The sequence below is a fragment of the Lycorma delicatula genome, chromosome 4, assembly GCF_047948215.1.
Source record: "Lycorma delicatula isolate Av1 chromosome 4, ASM4794821v1, whole genome shotgun sequence".
Taxonomy (NCBI): domain Eukaryota; kingdom Metazoa; phylum Arthropoda; class Insecta; order Hemiptera; family Fulgoridae; genus Lycorma; species Lycorma delicatula.
The window spans coordinates 128648358-128675645 of record NC_134458.1 but is presented as its reverse complement, the minus strand read 5'-3'; the positions used below and the strand labels follow the sequence as shown (position 1 = coordinate 128675645).

General features: G+C 33.4%; 2 protein-coding genes across 2 annotated transcripts in view; one reads left to right on the top strand and one right to left on the bottom strand.

The window, feature by feature from the left end:
* Positions 1-22989, bottom strand: part of LOC142323868 (beta-glucuronidase-like) — a 47920-nt gene extending 24931 nt beyond the window's left edge. The window contains exons 1-8 of the mRNA XM_075364167.1: positions 22857-22989; positions 22030-22244; positions 19603-19791; positions 15473-15642; positions 13289-13431; positions 7971-8167; positions 2681-2809; positions 578-750 (exon numbers count right to left, since the gene is read on the bottom strand). Coding sequence (XP_075220282.1) covers positions 578-750; positions 2681-2809; positions 7971-8167; positions 13289-13431; positions 15473-15642; positions 19603-19791; positions 22030-22218 — 1190 coding nt within the window. The 5' untranslated portion in view covers positions 22219-22244; positions 22857-22989. The remainder of the gene's footprint in view (positions 1-577; positions 751-2680; positions 2810-7970; positions 8168-13288; positions 13432-15472; positions 15643-19602; positions 19792-22029; positions 22245-22856) is intronic.
* A 5-nt stretch (positions 22990-22994) lies between these two features.
* Positions 22995-27288, top strand: part of LOC142323869 (differentially expressed in FDCP 6 homolog) — a 45290-nt gene continuing 40996 nt past the window's right edge. The window contains exon 1 of the mRNA XM_075364168.1: positions 22995-23109. Coding sequence (XP_075220283.1) covers positions 23011-23109 — 99 coding nt within the window. The 5' untranslated portion in view covers positions 22995-23010. The remainder of the gene's footprint in view (positions 23110-27288) is intronic.

The window sequence follows — 27288 nt, the reverse complement described above, 5'->3', positions numbered from 1 at the left end:
AATACATAGGTTCACAAAAACAACTGCCGTATGAAAAAAACTACTGCAGTGTGTTTTTCTTTTACAAGAAATCCAAATGATGAGAAATCTGTCATGATAAAAATAAGAAGATTTCAAAATACTATATAAAGAAAACACTATTGAATATAAGTAATGCTCTCAGAAATGCAGAATATGCATTACCTTTTTTACCTTACTTGACAAAAACCTTATATAAACAAGGTTTTATGTAATGTTCTTTGTCATACTCTAATTTTGCATCCTTTATAATCATAGGTACAAAATACTTCATTTTATATATTTTTAAAGTGATCATAATTTCTTCACCATATATAAAACAGCAGCTTATTTAGGTAAAAGAATTAAAAATAATAAAGGATAGATTAAGATAATAAAACTTATACAGTCCAATCCCCAGACAATAAAATTGGATTTCTGACAGCATGAGCTCTCAAAAAAATCTATTAATGATTATTTCCTGTATATTTTAAAGCAAATAGTTAATAATTTACATTAAAAAGAAAATAATTTATCACTTATCAGCTATTAAAAATGTAGAATATGTTATATTAATTACTCTATAGAACATCCAGGAGTTTCTAAAATAACAAGAATTCCCAAAGAATCTGCTTCATTTAAAGTTTCATCTGCATATGGATAATGTGATGTCCGAAATGCATTAATGCCTAACCATTTCATGAGTTCAATATCTCTTGCTAAAATAACATTATCAAAACCTCTTCCTCTTATCTGAAACAAAAAAAGAATCCTATAAGCAAATGGTAAAATTAACAGAATTATAATACATTATTCATCATTTAATAATTTGTATTATTTATTATGAAGCAGTAAAGATTTGATTAAAAAAAATAAAGCTCATATATTAACCAGTGAGAATTTTCATCAAGTTAAACAATTTATAAATGTTTTATTACCTTTCTTGTTAGAAACTTTTAATTTGAATGCTTTTAACATTTTTTTACTGACGAGGGTGAAGTATTGTTTTTTTTTTTAAATAATCGTTTAATCTAATATTAAAACCCTGAAGGTGCACTTGCAAACATTTTCATAATGTAGATAGGCTTATCATATTTCAGAAACAATAACATAGGAAATTCAAATAACTTTTTTAATTACCTGGGATATTCAGTTTAATACATTGAAAAGTAATAAGGAATTTGTTTTTATAGTAGCAGATTTGACATCATCAGTACCATCGAATGATGCCATTAAATTTAATCAGTTAGATTTAAAAATTATACAGAAGATCATAAAACTAAACAGTAATTGCCACTCTCTTGAATTTAGCTATTCAAAAGAGTAGCCACAAAGTCCCTTTCCATATAAAGAAATAAACATGAATCGTTTATTGTTAATTTATTCAATTTTTTTTTAAACACTTTAAATTACACCTATATGTACTCCTTCATTTTCCACACACAATTTTATCAGTTGCCGCTTGCATTTAGACTTTCTCTTCTATGTTTAAGGATCAAACATAAGAAATGCTATTAACACTTTCTTAAAGAAGTATGGTCCTCAATTGTGTTTCAGATATCACTGTCTACATCATTATATGACACGTAGTCTTTGACTTTCTCATAAAAGTGGGGATTTTCTTTATACTAAAAATACATATCCCAAGATCTGTTATTCAGGTAAATGGCACATTCTTCAAAGAATTGAACATTGGGAAAACACCTTATAAAAGATCTTCAACAAGTTTCTCTTAAAGCCATGTCCCAGTCAGAAAGTTCACTAACATGAGTAGGCTTTAAGTTTTAAATCTACAATCTCTTTTCATTATTTTCTGAAATGTTAAACAGGAAATATTTACAACAATTAAATAGTTCTGATTCCTCAACAATATCAAAACTACTCAATCAACTACAAGGACATCTAGATCTTTTCAAATCAAGAACTGACCCATTGAAAAAGGCTATTTCTCTCCAGTTTCAGAATATTAATGCTGATAGAGCTTCTTTAAGGAAGCTAAGCCTCCGTTAAAGAAATAACGGCCATGCGATGCTTGATGACGCTATGATCAAGGGGATTTTTATTTATTTATTTTTTTTATTATTTTGTTTTACAAGAGAAGTAGGGTGAGGTGCACTTATATATGTGTGATTGAATGTTATAATTTAAAAAAAAGGGTTGAAGCATGGCGACGCGCAGTGCCAGGGAGGTAGTCTTTTTGCCTAGGGTGTTCAGGTCCACCCACATTCAAGAGTGGAGGGGTCGGAACTCTCCGACGATGACATAAAGAATCCTCAAAGTATGAGTGGGTCGTAAAGTGAAACGTGTGCAAAACATACATCTGGAACTATCAGATTAGGGACAGGATGGGCAACTTAGCAGAAGGGCATAGGGGCTATCTGAAAGAGGAAGGTCGGTGTGTCCTAATGAAGTTGGGGAGACCCCGGTGGGAAAGTCCCAAAAGGGGATTAGCTAGAGTGGACAGAGACTGCTGCCACGACAAAATACACAAAATTGATTCCATGTAATACGTTTTTCTGCAGGACTGGAAATTACTTAATATTTCAGTATAACTCAAAAATAATTTATCATACATAGAATAAAATGAAAACTGCATATTTAAGGACACATTGTGTGCCCAAAGCCAATAAAAACTGTACTGCATATCTTGTATTACTAAATAATAACTTGTCTATGTACTCACATCTGAATCTTCATGCATTCCAAATCCTCTTAGATAAACTGGTTCATTATTAATAAGAAGTGAAGATGAATTCCACTTAATTGTTCGAATACCAATAGGTAATCTATACAAATCATCCGCTACATAAACCTATAATTTAGAAAATAAAATAGTAATTATATCTATTATAACAAGTTATTATAGTAGTAAATAAATAAAATAGTTAAATAACTAAATACTAAATACTTAAATAGTTATTATAACTAATAACTATTATAATAGTAATTAATTTTGGGGGGGGGAGGCAAAAAACGCTTTACGTATTATCATCGCCCAGGACAAAAACTATAACAAAAAATGCCTCTTGTAAGATAAGAAAAATATTAATAAAATAAGATTAAAACTACAATGAAAAAGTATGACAATTACAAGATTAAGATTAAAACTAAAATAATCATAGAAATAATAATCAGAGTCATAGAAGTAACAACACCCAATTCTAGTACATTCTTATCATTGCCTAGGATGCAGCGAATATTACTCTAAAATTTAAGTTTACAGCAAGTTAAATTAAAGGTCAAAATTAAAATGTATGAGGTTGATCCCTCCATAGAGGCTATGAACAGGAATAAATTAGAAAAATAAAAGGTGTGTCTAAATTTAAAATTTGCAGTAAATGCCAGTACAAACACCCACATGTGCTGTATAATGTGGATGGTCCTGATACCTTTGTAAATGAGGATTCACAGGGACTGCATTACAAACCGAGTGATTTAATTGTCCTTTAAGCTAGGCAGAATAAGATGCTAGAAGCTGGTCCCATCTATCCCAAAGTGATGACTCACTGCAGTCAACAAGTAAGCTTGTGACAGGGCTTGATCTAGTAAAGAGTTGGAGAACACTCCTCTGAGTTCAGTTATTCCACATGCTTGACTGCAGAACCAGCCCAGGCAAGCTGAAGAAAAAAAAAAGGGCTTGATCTAAAGGAACCTGTAGCAAGATGAAGGAAAGCATGATGTACAGCTTCCAGCATCTTAAGGACAGTATGGCGCACTGAAGAGTAGGCAATACAACCATAATCTAAATCGGAATAAACTAAGGAATAATAAAAGCATAACATACATGATCGATTGGCTTCCCATTTTGTGTTGCTAAGGATTCGCAGCATATCTAGAAGATTGGAACATTTCATTTTTAATTGTTTGATGTGTTTGACCCATGTAAGATGGTTATCAAAAAATAAACCTAAAAATTTAACCTCAGGAGAGATAGTAATTAACTCTCTGTTAAGAAAGATTTGTGGAATAAAAGGATCCTGCAGGAAAGAAAAAACTACACATTTTGTTTTCTCAGGTGAAAAGATGAAGCCAAGAACCTTGGAACAAGCTTCAAGACAAGCTGTAGTGTTCTGTAGTAGTCTCTCAGCTGTAGCTGCTGAACAGGACATGATATATATTGCAAAATCATCAACAAATAAAGAACATGAAACAGGTAGCTGCACACATTTAGTAATACTGTTGATGGCTATAGCAAACCAGGTGGCACTTAATACACTTCCTTGAGGCACACGGAAAGTTCGGCCATTTAAGAAACATTAAAGCAAGTATATTGCCCTTGCGCAATATGAAAAAAGAGCTTCCCCCGTATGTAGGTATTGTGCAGTTGTTGACTCTCCAGAACATGTGCGTTCTGGTAAGGGCGTTGGTATGATGTACGACGCCCAGTAGTCGAGGAGTTCGGGGAGTTGGTGGCTGAAAGTGTGATTACCAAGATGCTCAAGTTGGAGGCTGCATGGAAAGCCGTAGCTGCCATGGTGGAAGCCATTGTTCGTGGTAGGGAGGCGGACGAGGGTGAGTAGAGGTTTCTGATCCCTGTTCATCCCCCTGCATGTTTGCTTGTGTTTGTTGCAGAGGTGGTGACCTCTTGCAGGGTGGGGACTGAGTTAAAAAAAAAAACTGCCCTTGACTCCCCATTATTTAAGGGGGTAGAATACCATGACGCCAGGTGTCGTACACATTCCTGATGACAAAGAAGACAGCGACAAGGCACTGGCAAAGCAGGAAAGCATTTTGACTCGTTTCGACAGCGGGATCTCGACGCAGGCTCTCTCAGACGCGGTCTCTGAGGAATGTGAACGAACACATTTTTTAATACCTAGCGACAATAAAGACAGTGCTTGTATTGGTGGTCCCCACATCTGAATACGCCCAGAGAAAAATGTCCGGTATTACGTCGGGCCTATCAAAGAGCAGCTAGACATGGTGACTTACACCAAACCGATCTCGTACGTGAAGAGTACCTGGCTGGCTGTCGCGCCTACAGATCCGCGATCAAGAGGGACTCCTGGAGGTTGCTGTGTAATGAAATTGACCGTGATGAATGGGGAAATGGTTGTACGATCGTAATGGGTCGCTTTGGACGCCGTCTTCCGACGCTCACCACTGCGCAAGGGTTGGAACTGGTTAACTCTATGTTCCCCAGAGCAGTTGACCCTCCCCGTGAGGAAACTGTCGCGGATGACTTGCTGCTTTCTGAATTACATGGATTACTGGCACCCACAAAAGTAATGAAGCTCCATAAGAGTCCGGAGCCGGACAATATGGAGAAAATCGTAGTCAGGGTTGCCCCCATTCCAGTCCCAGAAGCAATGAAGGGCGGTCCTGAGAACGCCCCCGCATATAAGCCGCTGTGCCTTTTGAACAACTTTTCCAAGTTGTTCGAAAGACTACTTGTTCAGCGTCTTCAACAGGAGCTAGATTCTACAGGTGGCCTTAATGAAAGGCAGTTAGGTTTAAGGTCGGTGCATTCTACAATTGACGCTGCCAGTCATGTCATGCGTTTGGCAGAGCGTGCGGCTATAGGGACCCGTAGGAGTATCCTTACGGTGATTCTCCTGGACATCCTGAATGCTTTTAATTCTGTGAACTGGGCGTCAATATTCCAGACACTCGAGAGCAGGGGTATCTCACCATAACTTAGAAGAATTATTCACCGATACCTGCAAAACAGGAGAGCCATCTACGAACTTGGTGATCAGAGGATGTCCTTCGACGTACAGTGCAGTTTCCACAGGGCTCGGTTATTGAGCCTACTCTCGGGAACCTCTTATACGACGGTGTGCTGGATTTACCTTTCCCGGAGGGTGTTTCCGCTATAGCCTTTGCAGACCTTTTGGCGCTAGTTGTTGTCGCCAGGCATGAGGTAGTTAGCGCTAGGGCCAAGCAGTCCATTGTTCTGATTAATGAGTGGCTATCAAACCAGAGCCTGTGTCTGGCTCCCCTTAAGACCACGGTACTGGTGTTGGCCGGTAGAAGTCGGCTTGACCCGATAAGATTTACGGTGAATGGGCATGTTGTGGTTCCAGATAATGAGATTAAATACCTCGACTACTGGCTTGATCGGCGGCGCTCTTTCACGGTACATGTGGGGCACGTAGTAAGAATAGCAGAAAGAACTGGTTGAACGTTGAGTAAGTTACTCGGAACATTGGAGGACCCGATCCTCCAAACGCAAGGTTTACTCACATGTAGTAAACTCAATATTGCTCTACGGTATTTCCGTATGGCAGAAAGCCCTGAACGTGGTGAGTGTGCAGAGGCGTATGGCCTTAAGGGTATGCTCTGCTTACAAAACCATCTCGGCTGAGGCGGCTTTCATTGTTATGGTACGCCTGCTATTGAACTGCCGTTTTGCCTGCTATTGTAAAGGGAACTGAAGGGGGCTGCTTTCGCAAGTACTTGTTTTGGTCAGAAGAGCTGAGGTTAACACGTGCTCATACGGTTGTGAACCCGACGATGTAGAACACGTAGTATTTCACTGTCCAAGATGGAAGGCCATGCGGAATAACCATCGGTACTTGGACACTCTGACCCCGGAGAACATCATTCCAAAGATATTACAGGACGAGAGTACATGGGACGCTATTTCCGGTCTGATTTGCAGTATCATCAGTAAAGAGGCAAAAGCAAGGACTGTTGGATAGCCGAGAGGAAGACCTCTCGGATAGCTTTCAAGAGTATTCATCAACCTAGGTGAAGAAAATGGCCGGAGAGCGACGGGGTGAAGGACAGCCCCCTGCGGAACCGTCGTTCGTCCGCGCCTGCGTGGATTGGCGGCGGTGATGATGCACGGGGACTCTGGAACCCCTAAGCTCAAAGGCACCTCCCAAGGCTGAGTAATACTTAATTGCGGGTCCGGCCCCGGGAGTGGAATTGGTGAGACAGGAAATTTAGTCGATAGGGCGCAGGCACACATACACTCTTAATAACACCTAGCGGAACTTGTTAGCGAGCTCAACACTTCGCCCGTAAATAGGGTTTCTCCAACTCACCAGGGAAAAAAAAAGGTTAGGTTAAGTTATTAAGATTGCATAAAAATTATATACATATCCATGATTAACAGTCAACCAATAATAAAGTCAATCAATAATATCAAAAAATTCTAACAGAATTGTTTACCAAAAATGTAACTTATCAGTATTAATCACCTGTGTGCCTAACCTTTCCAATAATCTTTATTTTTAACTTCCCCATCCAAAATGAACAAAATTGTGCTGGTATTTATATTGTGTCCAAGTTATAAAAAAAAAATCTGATGTGGACACCACATGACTTCCTTGTATGCGTATTAAATTACATATAAACATTTTTTTTTTAATGAAAAGTACATAAAATTTTATTTCATAAACAACTTCTGACACTTCTTCATATTTTTTTTTTTTATTATTATTATTATTATTAAATTTTTATTTATTGTAAAACTTTTCTAACAATCAGAGGTTAATAATTATTAATAAATCAATATATTTAAATAAATAAAAAAATTTAAAAAAATGGACATGTCGGATTTGAACTGATGTGCCTTCCCCTTACGAGATCCAAATATTTCATTAATTAAAATTTTATTTGGCTATAACTCCGTAACCAATGAAAATAAGAACCACTTATGTTATATCGTTGAAAATCTCTCAATGAGGACTTATACTGCAGTTAAGAAAAAGTCCAAAATCCAAATTTTTTTGAATTTTGGGTACTTTTGGTCCAGTCAGTTGTAATAAAAAGGGAAGGTGCACAACTAGATATTACAACAGTCCTAAATCAAAAATTTCAACATCCTACGGCTAATTGTTTTTTTAGTTATGCAAGATACATATGAACACACAGACATCATGCCAAAACTAGTTAAAATGGATTCAGGAATGGTCAAAATGGATATTTCCGTTTAAATCTGAAAACCAACATTTTTCGCGATCAAATACTTCCTTTATTTCGTACAAGGAAGTAATAATTGAAGTAAAATAAAATGGCTTTACCTCAAAAGAATATAAATATCCAGGTGGATGTCCAGACATTATTGGCCACCATAAATGAATATTACTAAATTCCAGTCTTCCACTGCAACTAACCTTGGAGTTATTTGATACTATAACAGACTCTTTATCTTTTAATAATACATCACAGGTGGTGGTACTTTGATTAAACTCTACTTTAATCTCATAATTGACATATGCTGGAAAAAAAAGTTTAATATACAAGCAAGAATTTTTTACATATTAATATATTGTTTAATAATTTTAATGAAAGTTATTGCCCAGTAATGTCTAGTTTAGTAATGTTCAGTTTAAATAAATGTTTAATTATCTGCAGTAAAAGTAATAATCCTCTCAACTCTAATAAAAAATGTAATATTTCTAAAATATATAAATTTAATGTAAATCTACTTATAAATCAAAATATATTTACTGCATCATGGAATATTGTTAAATAAATAATTTTTTCCTTTTGAAAAATCATCCTTTACCAGATCTTATTTTCCTACCAAATATATGGGCTAATTCTGAATATGTTAAGTCCACACTTCAAGACATAATGCTGAAGTATATTGAAAATTGGCAAATGTCATACAATCTTACTGTGACCAGTATCATTACTAATAAATAAACACCAACGTTATATTATATGATAATGCATGATTTTTTTTACTTGTTTTTATTTTTTCCTTATGAACAGTATTCAGTGGAATTTTAGAGGTCTTCGATCCCACATTGAAGATATTAGAGTACTGGCACGCGAACATGATCTGGTAATCATGTGTTTCCAGGAAACTCATCTTCTACAACGTGACCCAATAGCACTCAGAGGATACTTCTGTGAGAGGTACAACTGTGTAGCAGACAGTAGAGAGAGTGGTGGAGTGGTTTTCATGAAGGATGAGATATTGGCTACGAGGATTCAACTGACCACTCTCATTCCTGCTGTTGCAGTAAAGATCTCTATCCCTTTCAAGTTGCATATCTGCAATCTATATCTCTCACCAAACACTGAGTTCAGTGCTCTAGATATCTCGAATCTCCTCACACAAATACCATCTCCATCGTTAATAGTAGGAGACTTCAATGCCCACCATGTTTCCTGGGTCTCGACCTTCTGCTCCACTCGAGGAAATATAGTACACAGTGTGAGACAAGGCGACCTTTGTTTGCTGAATAATGGATCTCATACATTCATGTCTTTATCATCTGGTACTATGTCTAACATCGATCTATCCATAAGCTCACCGAATTTACTCCCTCATCTTGATTGGTCTGTTTGTGATGACTTTCATGGCAGTGACCACAAACCAATTATTATTGGTTTCGGTGTGGACAACGAGATTAAGAGAACGGAGGTGGATTGTTGAAAGGGCAGATTGGGATGGATATCATAAAGCCTTCCAATCACAGTATGACGACAGTGCGAACATCCTTGATCAATGTTCCTCTTTTACATCCATGATACTTAAAACTGCTAGCAGATATATCCCACAAACATCGGGTAACCCTAAACGTCCTTCCGTTCCATGGTGGAATGATGATTGCAAATGTGCTATTAAGAATCGACAGCAAGCACTACGCAAGTTTAATAATAGACCTACAACTGAATATCTAAATTTGTACTGCAGGGCAAGAGCGGTATGCCGTCGGGTCTTCTTGATGAACGCTAAGAGGAATTCATGGACGAAATATGTGAACACCAACTCACGTACTACTCCCACGTCTATTGTGTGGAAAAAATTCATGCAATTTTCAGATCGCCAAGGCAATCTATTTTCGGTCTCATTGCTGAAGGAGAACTCCTTTCATCATCTTCGGCTGTAGCAAATACTTTAGCAAAATCTTTCCGCTCGGTGTCTCTCACTTCATCATATAGTAACGACTTTCAGAGGTACAAAGCACTGATAGAAATATTGGCGTTAAACATTGGTAATTCGGTTGGTGAATTGAACACTCCATTCTTATTTAAAGAATTGTTGTACGCACTTAAGAACTCACGTGATACTTCCCCTGGACCAAACAACGTTCGCCTTTGCATGCTTTCACACCTTCCTAATTCAGCACTACAACATCTTTTGAATATTTACAATGGTTTATTCTCCGAACAAGTCTTTCCGCCCGGTTGGTCAGAAGCATTTATTATACCAGTACTAAAGCTTGGTAAAGACAAAACTGATCCCTCAAGCTACCGCCCTATTTCTTTAACAAGCGTGTTGTGTAAAATAATGGAGAGAATGGTAAACCGCAGGCTTACATGGTACTTGGAGAAACATGGCTTTCTTTCTTCGGAACAGTGTGGTTTCAATGAAGATCTTCCATTGACCATTTAGTGTCAATGGAGACAGCCATACAAAACGCCTTCCTGAACCGCCAACACCTCGTTGCTATCTTCTTCGATATAAAAAAGGCGTACGACACAGCCTGGCGACATAATATTCTTAACACTCTTAGGAGATGGGGAATCAAGGGCAGTGTGCTTGCTTTTATTCGGGGATTCTTAAATCACCGAACGCTTCGTGTTACGATTCACTTTCAGACAGTGTCGTTTCGGAAACTGGAGTACCTCAAGGTAGTGTTTTAAGTGCCATCTTGTTTTCTGTAGCCATAAACAGCATTACCAATTGTGTACAGGCTCCTGTCTCATGTTCTCTATTCGTTGACAATTTTGTTATTTACGTTGCGAGTCGCTCAACACCCACAGCAGAGCGACTGCTACAGAACACTATATTTCGCCTTAAGGCTTGGTCAAGAACTACTGGTTTCACATTTTCATCCGACAAAACGAAATGTGTAGTCTTTTCTCGGCTACAGAACCCTTCTATTCCGCGGGTTTTTCTGAACAGAGAGATTATTGCTGTCTCTCCTTACGTCAAGTTTCTAGGTCTGCTTTTTGATAGCCGTTTTATTTGGGTCAAACATATAAAGGAATTGAGGACAAAATGTTCCAAAATTTTAGATATGATGCGGGTCCTTAGTAACACCAATTGGGGGAGCCGATCGATCATTTATGTTACGTTTTTACTATTCCCTTGTTCGTTCCCGTTTAGATTATGGTTGTGTCACCTACTCTTCAGCTTATCAAACCGTGCTTAAAATGCTGGACGGTGTACATCATGCTTTTCTTCGGCTTGTCACAGGTGCGTTTAGATCAACCCCTATCGCAAGCTTACTTGTAAACTGTGGCGAGTCATCACTTTGGGATAGACGAGACCAGCTTTTGTTATCTTATTTTGCCCATCTGAAAGGACAGCCGAATCACCCGGCTTTTGACCCAGTTCTTAGGAATCCTAATTTAAGGAAGTATGAGGGCCATCCACGCTGTACTGCGCCTGTGGATGTCCGTACCCGACGTCTGCTGCAACATATAAATGTTGACACTCCCTCGTTCTTTCCATCATGTCCATGCTAATATCCTCCATGGAGAATAAACCTTGTAAATTTTACATTTGACCTTACAACATACGATAAACAATCAACACCACCTACTGTTTTGCGGCAAATGTTTCAGTATATTCTCACCAACAAGAACCCAGACGCGGTGATATACACTGATGGGTCGAAACAAGACGGTACCGTTAGTTGTGCTTTTGTTGTCAATGAAAAAACTTATATGTTTGGCCTACCCGGTATTACGAGTGTGTTCACTGCTGAACTACTCGCTATAAATAGGGCTCTACATATCGTTAACCCTAAATATAGAAACATTCTTATTTGCAGTGACTCGTTTAGTGCTCTCCGGGCGTTAGAAAACTTTTATTCCAAACATCCTGTCGTCATTGAAATTTACGATGCAATCGCTGAGATAGATAATCGCAACACAGAAGTAAGTTTTTGCTGGATCCCTAGCCACGCAGGGATTCTAGGTAACGAAAGGGCAGATTATGCTGCCAAAGAAGCATGTATTCAACCTCCTTTCACCAACCGAGTTACTACCTTTGATTTTATCAATTGTGTAAAACAATCACTGAGAGGAAGGTGGCAAAGTGACTGGGCGACTACCGTCGATAATAAACTCCGACGGATTAAAGATTCAGTGTTGCCATGGGGCTCCTCTTGCAGAAAGTCTCGTCGTGAGGAAGTGGTCCTATGCCGGTTATGGATAGGACATACGAGGATCACAGATGAATACCTAATGTCAGGAGAAGTCCCACCCCTATGCACACAAAGCAACTGCCACATGACTGTGCACCACATTCTCGTGAACTGCATATGTTATGCGATGTTGCGTCGTAAGTTTAATTTACCTAGAAACATCCGTGATCTCTTGTACAATAATAACGAAATTTTGGACCGGATGTTTCTGTTTTTGCATAGTACCAGGTTACTGCAAAAAAATTAATATTATCACATATATATTTTTATGCTAGAAGAGTTGTTGGTAATTTTTAACCTTTATTTTCAATTTTTATTTTTTTGGTTCTATGTCTTTAATTTTATTATATGACAAGGGAGCCTTTTGCACAACCCATCGGAATTAGGTAAGTTTTATATAGTTTCTTTATTTGATTATTTTAACTTTTATATTTTAAAGACTTCGTCTGCAGTATTAGTTTTGAGTTGTTTTTTACCATCTTGACTCTTGTTTTAATAAATTTTTATTATATGATTAATATTAATTTTACACCTTATTAGTTTTATTATTTTGGTGTTATTTTACCCTTTTATTAATAAAATCCCAGGCGATGATAACGCCCAGGCGTTTTTCGCCCGCAAACAAAAAAAAAATTATTGTTTTACATATTTCATAATATCTTGTACAGTTTTGTTCAGTCACTTATAGGCAACTATGTTTCTTGATTGTGAAGTGTACCTCTAACTTGTTATATTACTGATCTGCTGATGCCACAATGTATTGTTAATTATTACATCATTTTTAATGATGTAATTATTACATCATTGACATCATTTAATTAATCAGTTTAATTAGGTTAATTATTACATTATTTTACTCAAAAATAGAATGGTGACCAGAAGACAGAGGTAAAGGAGCAAATAGTATTACAATTATTTTGTCCTCTCTTGAATAAATCAACCATTTTTAAGGGAATACATGTTTTTATCTCCATACCAACAGATTACAACACTACTGTCCACAAATAATGCATATGCTTAAACCATAGCTTCTTGTAAAATAATGAAGTTATATTTACAAAATATAATTTGGAATAAAGCTGTAAAATCTGTATACTAGGCACAACTGATAAATAGGTTAATACCAAAAAATTATCTGAACTAGAAGAATTTAAATTGCATTCAAAATGCTAATCTTATAAATAGTTATTTAAATAAATAAAAATATGAATTACAAAATACATTACCTGTATTATTTTCAAAATCTGTTTGAACTACTATATCATTTATATATGTAGTAGGTGTTATGTAAAGTGTAACAGGTCTGTTTATTCCAGCATAATCAAAATAATCACAGTTGTGTTGGTAAGTTGTAAATCCAGTTGGATGCCTAAAATAATGATCAATTAAACCGATCAACAAAATCATTAGTAACATAATAATAGCTGAGAGACCACTTTTGATGAACTAAGGATGAGAAAGATTAATGTAGAAAAAATAAATTAGGTTTAAAGAAATAAAATTTGGTGCACTTTAAAATACAGCATTCAACTATATTAAAATAATTTTTTTTCACTTAAAATTACAGATATATATTTTTAGCATCTCTAATCAGTTTAAAATCTGGATCTCAAAAACATTAAGTAAAAAAAAAAAAAAAAAGTTAACTTGAACATATATATATACCAGCTAATATATATACCAGCTGTTCACTTAGCTTGCCCAACTATCTAGCCAGGGGACTCTGCCCCCTGGATCCCGTGGTCCAGATTAGCACAAGTGGGCTGCAGGGCCAACCCAAGAGCTCCACAGGACCATAATACTGATAAATAACAATTAAAGTATTCAGGCTTTATAGAAGGCTTTATTGATATTTTATGCTGCTAGAATGCTATTTGCTAAATTATTTACTCATCTATATATACTGTACGTACAACTGACTTCAGAATTCTGTTTGCTAAATTATTTATTCATGTATATATACTGTATGTACAACTGACTTCCAATTGGCTGATAGAAATAAACCAGTTGCCACAGCAACGTCATATGCCACAGCCTACCAGCAAACTATAATCTCATTAGTTGCCCACCTGCCACCCATTCTATTTATTCCTAGCACAGCAATAGTCAATGATACCTAAAACCTATTACCTCTTTTCCTGCCAACTACGAACAATCAATTTTTTGCAAATGTTAGGACCACTAAAATCCACCAATGTCTATATTACACTTGTGATAATAATGTTATGAGTCACAACACAATGAGAGATTGGTGCTAGAAATTTGGATAGTGGTACCCCTTATCAATGTGTGGCTCCATTCCATGGATAAAACAACAGCTTCACTTAAACAGTTCAAGTAGGAAACTTCTTACTCCAAGCATAAATGCACAAATGAGTAGTTCATGAATGTGACCAAGGTCGACTGATGACTCTGGAATGTGATCAGTTTGAATGCAAGAAGATGTCCTCTGATTAAGCCACCTAATGGCTAGGAACAGAGGATGTGGTGTGGCAACTAGACATGTCAAAGGCGGGTGTTCTCTCTCAGGAGGGAATTGAATTCATGGATGTGGTTAATAAATGATTGAATTCACTAATATGAGAGTTCTTTGAAAGGATCTTCAAAAGCTGGTATTGAAAGTGGCTGAATGCTGGCAGCAGCTGTTCGAAAAAGTAATATAGATATTGGTAATTTAAGTATGCGACAAAATCCATTTTCTACTTTTTTCCTTTTTCATTAAAACAGTAATTTTGAGTACTGGTATGATCAAAAGATTGTAAAAGTGAAAGTGAAAATCAGAGATGGCAATGGCAATATCAAGTAGTAACATGTATTTGAGTAAAAAAAATACACATAATATATATACCAGCTGTTCACTTAGCTTGCCCAACTATCTAGTCAGGGGACTCTGTCCCTTGGATCCCGTGGCCCAGATTAGCACAGGTGGGCTGCAGGGCCAACCCAAGAGCTCCACAGAACCATAATACTGATAAATAACAATTAAAGTATTCAGGATTTATAGAAACCTGAAAGAGAAACTAAATTACAAAAGACAGAATTGTAATAATTGTGGTAACTAAAGTACACAGACCTTTGACGAGGAAACTTCACAACTTATTTCTGTTGCCATGGTGACAAAAATTAACTTAATTTTTAATTATTAATTAATTGTAAATTTTTTCTTCATTAATGATTATCTTTAATTGACAACTTCACTCCCAAGGAAGCAAGGGCCTTGATCTATGGCTTAAAACATTCCCTGGGAGAACATGAATGTATTCTGCAAATGTGAAAGGAATCAGTTGGTTCTTGTTGGTTCTCACATGATACAAGAACAAACAGACAAACTTTCAGGCTTTATACATGAGATATAAAAATATTACTAAATTTTATTTTACATTACATTGTTGTTACATGTAGACACTAACCATTTAGGAGAATGATGTGTAACAAATCCTTGTGGCAGAGTATAATTTGTTAAAGTATTATTAACAGCTACTGTAATATTGTTTAATCCAAGTATTGCAGAATATGATATTTCTACATTAAACGGTATGTGCCCTCCTTTATGTGAAGCTACAAAATTATTATTAACAAACTGAAAAAAATTAAAAGAAATTAGTATTAATATTGTATATATTTTACACATTTGCAAGTATTTCTTATAGTAAATTAGATACCAAATTAGTTATTTAATGCAAAAGTACAAGTGCTTAAGAAAGAAGTGTTATGTAGTAATTATAATAAAAATTGATTTGATCACTAGAAATCCAGAAGACTATATAAAATTATTTTAAATTGCTATTAACTTTCAAAAGTATTTCCAGTATGTTTTACTAAAATAAAATAAGTAATAACATTTTTTTCCTGTGTGCTGTTTAATATATTACTTACCTATTCAACAAATATTTCAAATGATTACCTAACTTCGCAATATATGATAAAATATAACTGTGATCAAAAGTGTCTGGATCTTTAAGAAAATTACTAGCTACAGTATTATAAGTTAATCATCTTCAAATTGGTCATCTTTTGAAATCACTGCTTAGCGCAATGCTGTCTCCATTTCTCGAATGTTTTTTTCTGATTATCCTTAGAGATAGGAAACCCCCTGTTGTTTCATCTGAAAATTCTGTTTTATCTCTTCAACATCCCAATTTTTTATTTTATTTTTAAGTGCCCTTTGAAAAAAAGGAAAAAATACATTAAGTGAATTCTAGTGAATAGGGAGGTTGTCAAATTTCCAGGATTTTTTACTTAGTAAGAAACTGCTATTCAAGTAATAATGCATGCACAGGCCCCCATTGCATGTTAGCTGTCTCTTCCCATTTTCATACACTTCAGGTTGGTATTTTACAATGAACTTCATACAAATTCCACAGAACTTGACAGAAATATTACTTCTTGTATTACTTCTAGGAGTAGCATATTCATGATGTACAATTTCCTTACAGTAAAAGGTCAACATTGACTTGAAAATGCTTTTGTCTTTTAAGTTTAGTTGTGCTTTCTTAGGTCTGGTGCTTTTGCAGTCAGGTAACTTCAATCAACACCTTCAAGAGACAGCGCAGAAAGTGGAAAAAGCTATTAACACCCTAGGACACCTAATGGAGAATAAGTGGGGGCCTTGGGCGGCTAAGAGGAGGCTGCTGTTGTTGGCCGCGGTCTCTGTGCTTTTGTATGCCATCCTGGCATGGATTTTTGCTTTTAATAGCAAAAGGAATGTAAGAAGACTTGATTCTCTGCTACAGAGGGCAACTCTAAAGATTACTAGTGTGTATAGGACAGTGTCTACTGTGGCCACCAGGGCGATGGCAGGGATCCCTCCAGCCCACCTGCAGGCCCTTCAGAGGTGTAGACAGTATGAAGGAATGACAAAAGAGGCTGCACACACACACACACAGGTCCTTCAAGAGTGGCAAGAGAGCTAGAATGATGTACGCTCTGGGGCCTAGACGCACACGTTGATACCTGATTTAGGATCGTGGTTGGAGAGGAAGCATGGGGAGGTGGGATACTATGTTTTCCAGCTACTCTCTGGCCACAAAGAGTTCGGAGAATATCTGTATAAATTCAAAAGACAAGAGTTTCCAAACTGCATATATTGTGGAGCACTGGATTCGCCACTACATACTTTTTATGAGTGCCCGAAATGGGATGACATTAAAGAAAGAGCACACCTGAGTTGGATTACCCCAGAAAACACGATTGGACATATGCTATGCGACGCAGATGGAGAGCCATTGAGAACTTGGTGACCGATATCTTGAAACAGAAAGCAGAAGACTTCCAGGATTGGAAAAGGAATTGAGGTCACTCAAAAAAGTGAAGACCAAGTCCCGGCCGTTGGGGCAGGAGCCAGGAATGGCATAGCCGGTCCCAATCCTCTCATCTCTCAGTTTGAGGTAGGCAATAAATTAAAGTGAAAAGACCAAGTCCGGGCTGCCTGGGCAGGGACCCCGGAAACAATATACCCGGGCCCAGATTTACCCCTGTCCGGCCAGTTTGAGGAAGGCAATAAGAGAAAAAAAGATCCAGAAACAGCAGGCCAACCTGCTGTGCCGGACATACTGCCAGCAGGTGGGAAGACTCATTAGAGTCACAAGGACACTTCCCTGGGATGAGAAAATAAAAAAAAAAAGGTCTGGTAGACTTATGGGTCTTTTACTGTGAAGTCTGGACCTTAGTTTTAGGATCATGTCAATAAACTGACAATTTGTCTCCAGTTATAATAATTTTTAAAACATTTTTACACATTTATTACGAAATAACCCTTTTTGGTCCCTAAGAGTATGTTGACAGAAATATTGATGAGATGAATCTCATTCTTAAGAATTAACTAAAACCAGTATTAAAATCTTGAAAAATAGTCATGAATATTTTTAATTTTTTTGATTGTTAGAAGTTTAAGTCTCACTACTCTCACAGATTTTATTACTTTCATTAACATATTTATACCACTCATAAACTTTGATGTAACACAGAGTGCCTGTTAATCTAAGTCAAATATTTGGTTGTTTTACTAAAGTTTTTATAAAATCCAGCAAATTCAGTGCTCACTTCTTTCAACACAACCGAAGGAATAAAATGTTCATGAGACCTACATACCCATATACTACTACAAATAAACCAAAAGAAATGTAGCTTGTGGTACAAGAGCTTAGAAGGACACTCTGTGTTTAGCCTTCTGACATATTAATCAACTCTTTTACTTACATCACTACACTTTATACTTTTTTCTTTTTTTTATAGATACTTTTTCAACCAATCTTGTTTATCTTAGAAACAAACAAAAATTACTCTATTAAGTTAATAGATTTGCATGAAACCCAATTCATTAACTACAAATAACTTTGTAAATTTAAATAAATTCCTGATTTCAATTTTCTGGCTTTCTCAGCTTTTACAAAACTACACCTAAAAGAAAAATGTAGAAAGATGATATGGAAATTGGATTTACACATGGAAAAATTACTAAATAAATAAATGACTCAGACAAAATGAGAAATTTTTGGTATTAAAGTACGTTAATTTTGTAACTTTTTTGTTAAAAGTAAACATTAGAAGAAATTTTATCGGAAATCTAATTATCATAATTTATACAAATAATTTTTGTAAAAAAAAACAGGAAGGATCATGATAGTGATAGAAAATAAGTTATTTGGGCGGTCCATTATAACCAAAAATTAAATTAATTAATTATTTTCATCTATTTTATTTTACTTTCTTTCAGTCACTTAATGTTTATTTATTTTTATGTTTTTATTCATTTAATAAATGATTTTATGTCAATTCTTTCTATGGTAATTGGTATGAATCTGTGATTTATTCCACAAATTTCTGAACATTGTCCAAAAAATACTCCCGTTGTAGGCAAACTCTTTTCCTAGAAATTCATGGTTCCAGAAAAATCCTGAAAATTTTATCAAGGTTCCAGAAAAGTCCTGAGATGTTTCACTGAAACTCATGTAATAATTTCATAAAAACACAAAAATGTGCATTACCCAGAAATTAATCATTTTGAGAAATCCTTCATAATACCAAATTCATTGCATAAAACTTTTCTTTCTATTTCATTAAACTTAATTTAATAATGTAATCTAGATTAGTTAGAGATATCATGAGAAAATTACCCTCATGGAAGTCATCGATTTGTACAACATCCCAATAATTTGCTGGCCCTGCATTGTCTATCCACATCCTCATTTGATGTTTGAAACATAATCATAAAGTACTTAGTCCTTCAGTTCATGTAATTACCAAAAATGAACAAAACCCATCATAGAGAAATTAGCTAGTAGTTAAACTACTATCCAAACATGATCAGATTTCTTATCCTGTTGTACCGAAGCTGCATTTAACAACTGCTTCAATTTTGTATAGTTAACATGCTAACCTCTGAATTAATTGACCATGTTTCAATACTCAGAAAGTTTTGGGATTTACCACATATCATTTCACCCTATCTTATTTTCCTTGTTAAAATATATGCATGTCTGAGATATAATGATCTAAAAATAATTCCTTATTTTAATTAATGAAATAAAATAGTAATTACCACTGAAGAAAAATAATGAACTCCTCCAAAATATATAAATATTCTAATATCACTCCGCTTCCATTGTTTAGGAATATAAAATTCTCTCCAATAAACTGCCCAACCAACATGATCTCTTATTGTAGAATTTGTTGTAATATCATTGAAGCTAGATGGGACAGGTATTTTAGTAATATTCTCTCTCGTAAACTAAAATTGAAAATCACATTAAAATAAAAGTTATGGAATTCATAAACTTCTAATATAAGTAATATTTAATTTTTATTTACAATTATTTTAATAAATTATGTTATATTATCATGTATACAGAAATTTCAAAAGAAAATAATTATTTTATATCTTAACAATAACTAAAATTGCATTTATTTGTACTATAAATAATAAGAAATTGCATAATTAAACAGTTGTAGACAACCTGATGCAACACAGAAATCATTTCTGAAAGTGACATAACAAAGTGATTCTTCATTTTCTCTTTCATTGTGCTGAATATACCTCTGTAAATCAGTATTCCAAACCCATCAAACTGCAGTTGATATTGCCTTCATAGTGTTACCTTTATTCTGTTCAGTACAGGGAAAGGATCTATAATAAGTTATTATTCTCAGAGGAAGCAACTTTTACTGGTGCTTCTTGTACTTAATCCTTTCCTACATCACATTCATGCAATAAAAAGCTAAAAACTAATTTATTATTTTTGAATGTGAAAAAACATACTACATTATCACTACTCAGTAGGGTGAATGCATGCTTATAACTGTATTTCTCATTTGTGCTTTAGTATGTGAATTTATTTATTTATTATTTTTTTTAATAATATTTAATAATTGATAATTTTTTCAAAGTAAACTTATTCCATAACATGAATTATATGTAAAAAATATATGAAATTTGTTATAACAAAATCTTTTATTCATGTTTGTGAAGTCTAGACACAGATCATTAATTTATAACAAAAATATTCAATAAATATCCAGGAAACACACATAGCTTTTAGTACAGTAGAAATTCATTTGACAGTATTGTAATAACTATTTGGCTGTTTGGCACTTAGAGATTACACTGCTTTTCTGGAACAGCAAATTTACAAAAAGGAACATTAAAATGTTAACCAATATCATCATAGGGTAATACAATAACACCTTATTTCGCCTTTTGTTCTGTTCCTTTATTCCCTTTCTTGTATCATCATCATTTTATATTAATTGCCTTTTTCTCTGCTATACGTGTTCATGGTGGTGAGTTGAGGTGTTTCTCAAGAACAAACACATCTAGCAGATACTTTAAATATGTTTTAAAGAAACAGAACCCTCAGAACTTTAAGAAATATGTAGTTATAAATTAATACTATTTTAAATTATACAAAATCTGATAGATGAGCATTTTCTTACTTTAAGACTAAGACAACAGCAGTAGTGGCAAGATTAACCCAATGCTTGCAACATATAATTATACTGTTTATTTCTGAGAGTTTTATACTATCATTAAGTAGAACACACTAAAATAAATGCAAACAAAAACTGGCTTCGGTAGCTGGATGTTCCAAATAGCATTATCAATTTCAAAGTTGCCTTGATTCACATTGTTTTATGTTCATTCAGATACAGTGAACTGAACTTAAGTATCTATCATTACAAATCATCACTTTTTGGTTCTAAATTCCCATCTTCAATAATATCACATATTCACAAATATATATTTAGTTTCTGAAATGTAAAATCTAGTTAAGAATTTAAAGATGTGATTACTTTTAATTGTATTTCAAACTATACAACCAATTTACTTAGGTTGTTGGGGTTCAATTAGAGTACTGTTAGAAGAAACATTTGCCTGAGAATAGATAAAACCAAGCAACCAAGTAGCTGAATAGAGCAGGGCTTACAGCTTGATTTGAAACAATGTATGATCAAAATTAAAATAAAAAAATAACTGTAATAATATATTTAATTAAATGAAATCATATATAAAACAGTAAACACACACCTTGTGCTGATTTACAAATAAAATATTCCTTTTTTTTTTTGTCTTCAGTCATTTGACTGGTTTGATGCAGCTCTCCAAGATTCCCTATCTAGTGCTAGTCGTTTCATTTCAGTATACCCTCTACATCCTACATCCCTAACAATTTGTTTTACATATTCCAAACGTGGCCTGCCTACACAATTTTTTCCTTCTACCTGTCCTTCCAATATTAAAGCGACTATTCCTAAAATATAATTAATTAATTATATATTTATATATATTAATTATATATTATTATTATTATTAGTTATATATTAATTATATAACTAATTCCTAAAATATTCCTAAAAAATATATATTTTTTTTAATATAAAATTTTTATAAAATTAAAATTGCAAGATGGGATTACTAATGCAAACAGAATAAATAAAAATCTTACAAATTAATTTGTATACGAAACCTTACCTTAGTTTTGTTAATATTAAAATCTCTATCTTTTATAATAATAAAATTCCATAACCCGTTCAGTGACTTGGTCTCTCTCACTTCTGATTCATAAGGATACAAAACACACTGAACCACATGAAAAGATAAGCAATTCAATATTATGTACAAGAATATACAATTGTGAAATGGTGTAGTGTGTCCCAGCATATTTATTAATAATAGGATCAATAACTCTGAAACAAAGAGTATGTTTTAATAAATTAATCTAATTCAGGTTTTAATATTTTTTAAATTTATTTAGTTTTTTATATTTTTATTAATTCAATTTGATCCCAAGAGTAAACGTATTGTGAAAACAAGATTGATATTACAACAAACCTTTACAAAAGTATAAAAAACATTTTCACATTACACTGAACTTTATCTTACTTTGTTTGGGTTTCAGATGTTAAGTGTTTTAGAAGTATTGTAAATCTAGTACGATACTACATTTATTTAAATCTGGCGCCAAATAATTGACAGGACATTTGTTCTAAAATTGTAACTGTCCCAAACTAAGAATATTTCTTCCACTTCAGTTGTTTAAAGGAAATATAAAATTGATCAGTTATTTATTGCTATCAAACAGTTTTTCTCGGATGAATTTGTGGGGCGTATTGTAGTTATAATATTAGACGTCATGTTTAGATCATTTAACTGATAAAACGTTAAAAATGAACTATTCGTAATTGTATTTAGAAACGAAGTGATTACTTTTAATGAATTAGAGTAAATTTTCAAAGTTAATTCTGAAATATCTTGTTTTCACTAAAAGGTAAATATAAATTGCCAGCATAATGTCTTACCTTGGTAGTACCGTACGTTATCACCTGTTTCAATTCTGTGTGAGTGGGGCAAAGTGAGGTTATCTTCAGTGCTTGGTGGGGGTGTATATGCTCCGCAGCCTACAGCAGCCGACGATCAGATGATGCGAATGATTCATAGTTGTAAACAAGAAGCATGGCTTGCCTTTTAGAAAACGTTACGAATAGCATCTGGCACGCATTTAGTTCATTATCAACTGATAAGAGTGGAAGTGTAATAAAATCAAGACTTAAAGTGAGTATATTTTTAATTGAGTTGTGTATTTTTTCTTAAAATTAATCCGTCTTGTATAGCAGGTGGTTTTTCTGAGATATGAATGTAAACTTGTTACTCCAAGGTTGCCATAAAAGTACATAAATCGCTGACAAGTAGTTTTACACAAGGATGAATTTTGACCTTTTGTAGTAAAAACATAATTTTGTTTCGTGTAAATTTCTATAATAGGAATTATCGGCCTTGTTTTATTTTTGTTATATGATAGTTTTTTCTTTTTAATATGATATTTCATTGGTTCTATTATTTATTTTCATAGCCGGCCTGTTAACACTGAACTATTTTTTTATAAATTATCAAATGATATGTGTTTAAAAATGATATATGATTAAAATGGTTACTATTTTAATCATTTAGTAATTGTAATTCCCCTTACACAGTTATGTGTGACTGGATTCTACAAATGCTTTTCAAATTAACAATTTTAATGGTTTATCCAAAAAATATCAGCATAAGTTAGGTTGTTTGAGCATACATTTCATTATGATTGCTCTATATTCATGTATTTCTTATAAACTTGTGTTTGGTTTATGTTAATGTATTGTTTATAAACTTGTACTAATATAAATTTTTGATTATGATAATTATTCATTAAGATTGTCAAATTTTAGTTATTCAAATTTCCCTGTCCCTTTGTATATAGAAACACAAACAGTTCATTGAATAATTTTCCTTAATGTAACTGTCATTACTCTTCAAACAATGAAAAAAGTAAAAGGTAGCTGGCCATGTCATTATTGTAACTGACTCATCGCTGGAATTTATATATTGACTATTGTAACATTAGGTTCTTAGAGAACTACTCTGATGTAAGTTTGACACTGTACATTGATTCAGATATTTTTATTAAAGAGAAAAATTGTGAAAAATTTAAAAAAGCTGGAGATTGCGAAGTTTAAAAAATGAAGAAGCAAGTGATAAAGTACTGGTAGTTTTCTGCCAAAAAACTACCTCACAGATAATACCATGCTGATCATAGGATTCATGATCCAGAATTCATCCAATTTTTTTCACTGGTAGTATCTCTTTGAATATTTTAATGGATCGTTTTCACTCATTATAATTTTTTGGTTCATAACTACCTTTCTGTTATGATCTTACCCTTTGAATTTTTACTTTTTCAGCTTTATTTAACTTTCATCAAAATGACTTGCATTGTCTGGGTGATTTTGTTTCTAGATTATGTGGAAAATTGGCATAATCACAAATTAAAATGTGTAAGGCTGTTAATTTGCTTATTAAAAATGTACATGCAAAGGATTTGCAGTTGTCCTTTCTCAAAGAGAAATTTGTATTTTTTATTTTTTTCAGTTTGTATAAATTTTTTATTGTTTTTTTGTCAGATAATTATACTAGATAGTTTGTGCCAAAGTTTAATTTTTTGATCAGTTTTGAGTATTATTGGTTTATTGCATTCCACATTTTTCTGAAATTCTTAGAACTTTTTGTATCCTCTCAAAAACTTGTACTTGTAGCATGCACGTATGGAAATATTTTGTTTCTCAAAAAATGTCATTCACCCATTTTTCACTTTTTAACTTGGCATGATCTCTCAGTTCAAATTCTTATTTACTTAACCAATAACCACTACTTTGGGTGTAGTAATGTAGGTATAGAAAATAGGGTCAGTTGATACACCTAAGTTCACAAGGTCGACAACTTACTTCCTTTCATCACACTCCAATTTCTAGCTTGTTCTACACATAATCGGTAATTTTTAATAGGCATACGTAATGTGTTTGTGATGTCAGTAATTTGCCATCTGTATGGATTTTTATAATTATTTTCATTTGTAAAGTACTATGACATGAGATTTTCCTTTTAAAATTTTAGTTATGTGAAATAGAATAACTTTTTCTTGGATGTAAGTTCTAAAATAAACTGCTCAATCTCGTTTGTTTGATACATTTTATTGTTTTTTTTAATTATCAATAATGAATCAAATAGGCAAAGGTAGAGGTAGAAGTGTTACTATTCATCATACTAGACAGAATTATTTTAATATAATATTATTATTATTTAAAACAATACAGTAATTAATATGATTTGATTTAATTTAATATACAAGAAATGTTTTTCAATACTTATTTTAGAATGAATAATCACTCGCCTAAGATGGTTTACTTGTTCAACAGAACCATATTAAAATATGTTACTGGGAGTACATGAGTAGTGGTAAAGTACCACCATCCCTCTACTCATAAATTTAATTAATATCCTCTAAGAAAAAAAAAATTATAAGCTGAAATAAATTATAGTAAAATTTTTATTATTGAAAAGAGAGGTCATTTGATCATAACAAATGATTTTTTTACAATACTATTAAAGATTTTATGTTGTTTTTTTCTCTTGAATTTTTGTAAAATGAATCTTGAGCAAATAAATCATGAAAAACTGCTTTCTGAAATGGGAGTGCCAGAATCCTAAATAATATTTTTAATTGTTCTGTCTTTTTGCTGTTGCAGTTGTTTTTATGCATCCTGAATAATTAAATAAAATTGAACAAAATTTTCAATGTGTTATACCTTCTCATAAATATTTTGTTAAAAAGAATATTTTTAGTCATGCCTAAGAGCAAATTTAATTGAATCACAATTACTGTTGTTATGTGTTGAATGCTAAAAATTAACAAAATGAGATTCCAGTTAACTTATGTAAATGTATATTTTATATTTTTATAAAATTTGTATATATATATATATATATATATATATATATATATATATATATATGTGTGTGTGTTTTTTTTTATTTAACATGAAAATTTGATGAAAAAATTATATTTTGAGAAATTTATACCCAAGAATTGAATCTCAGATATGTAGTTTTATCACTAATTTTATGCTAATTACAAAGCCCATCAGATTTTCCTAACTGAAAGGGACCAAGAAATCTGAGCTTCTTTGACACTACAGCTATTTTACTTGCTTCTAAAAATGTAAAATTTAAAAAGTAATGATTAGAAATTCCAATATTTTCATTAGCTTATTGAAAGGAGGCTTGGGATGACAAGGAATCTTGAATCTCTTTACATCATTGATTTTTTATTATGTATCCTTTAAAACTAATCTCTTAAGAATGTTATCACCAATGAATTTTGAGAATAAATGTTGAATGCCAAAAAATCAAAAAATTACTGACTTTTTTAAATGAAGGGGCTAAAGAACTTAGGATCCGGGTAGGCAACAGAGCTCTCACTTTAAGTAGAGTTAACACTAAAAGCATATAACACTTTGATAGGAACAGATTGAATATTCCTACATTTCGATTTTTTTTTTAAATTAAATGGATATAGTACCAAAGGTTGTTAATCTCTTTAACACAGTGGAGTTGTAAGTATATTAAATGCCCTTGAGATATAACACAATTTGCAAAATGATAGAACACAATTTAAAAATAATAGCATTATATAATCCTTTGTTAAATAAGGGCACTAAGAGAGCCTGAGAAGCAAAATCTAATGAAGCTTTGTATCACAATGTATTTCCCTTGAAAGTAGAAAGCATTTTGAAATAAAGTGGGTTTAATGTTGCATGGCAATTTTCATTAAGTAACTGGGAAAAAGGCCCTCCCAGTAACACTGATAAACATAATTTTTGTTTCCTAACAAGCGATACATGATTTTAATCATGTTTTTTGATGCTGAAAATGAATATGAACTTAGAATCTTTCTATTGCCCACCATTTTTGAAAAAGTTTTAAATTTTAATTAAAGGATCTTTTTTCAACATATAGTTAGCATTTTAAGCTCCTATATTGTATTTTGTTAGCTCATTTTTTTATTATTTAACTTTGTTAACATAATTTGTAAGCTATAAATAAACAATGCTAGACAGAGAATTAAATCATAACATAGTCGCATATTATGACATCATATCTAATACTGAAGAGTGAGCCTTCATGGACAAGATTAATCATGGCTGTGTAAATCAAAACATGTAGCTGAAAACAAAGCTGTGTTGTTTATATTAAGCACTGGATTTAGGAATGAATTAATTTTGTTCAGTCTTCTTGCTGTCTTATGTTTGTTAACAGTGCAGTGTCCTAATGCCTCGAAATTGTGTAAATGATATGAATGCCTTTTGTTATGAATGTGGTGAGTTTACCATAAAATCAAATAGAAAAACATTACACCTTTAA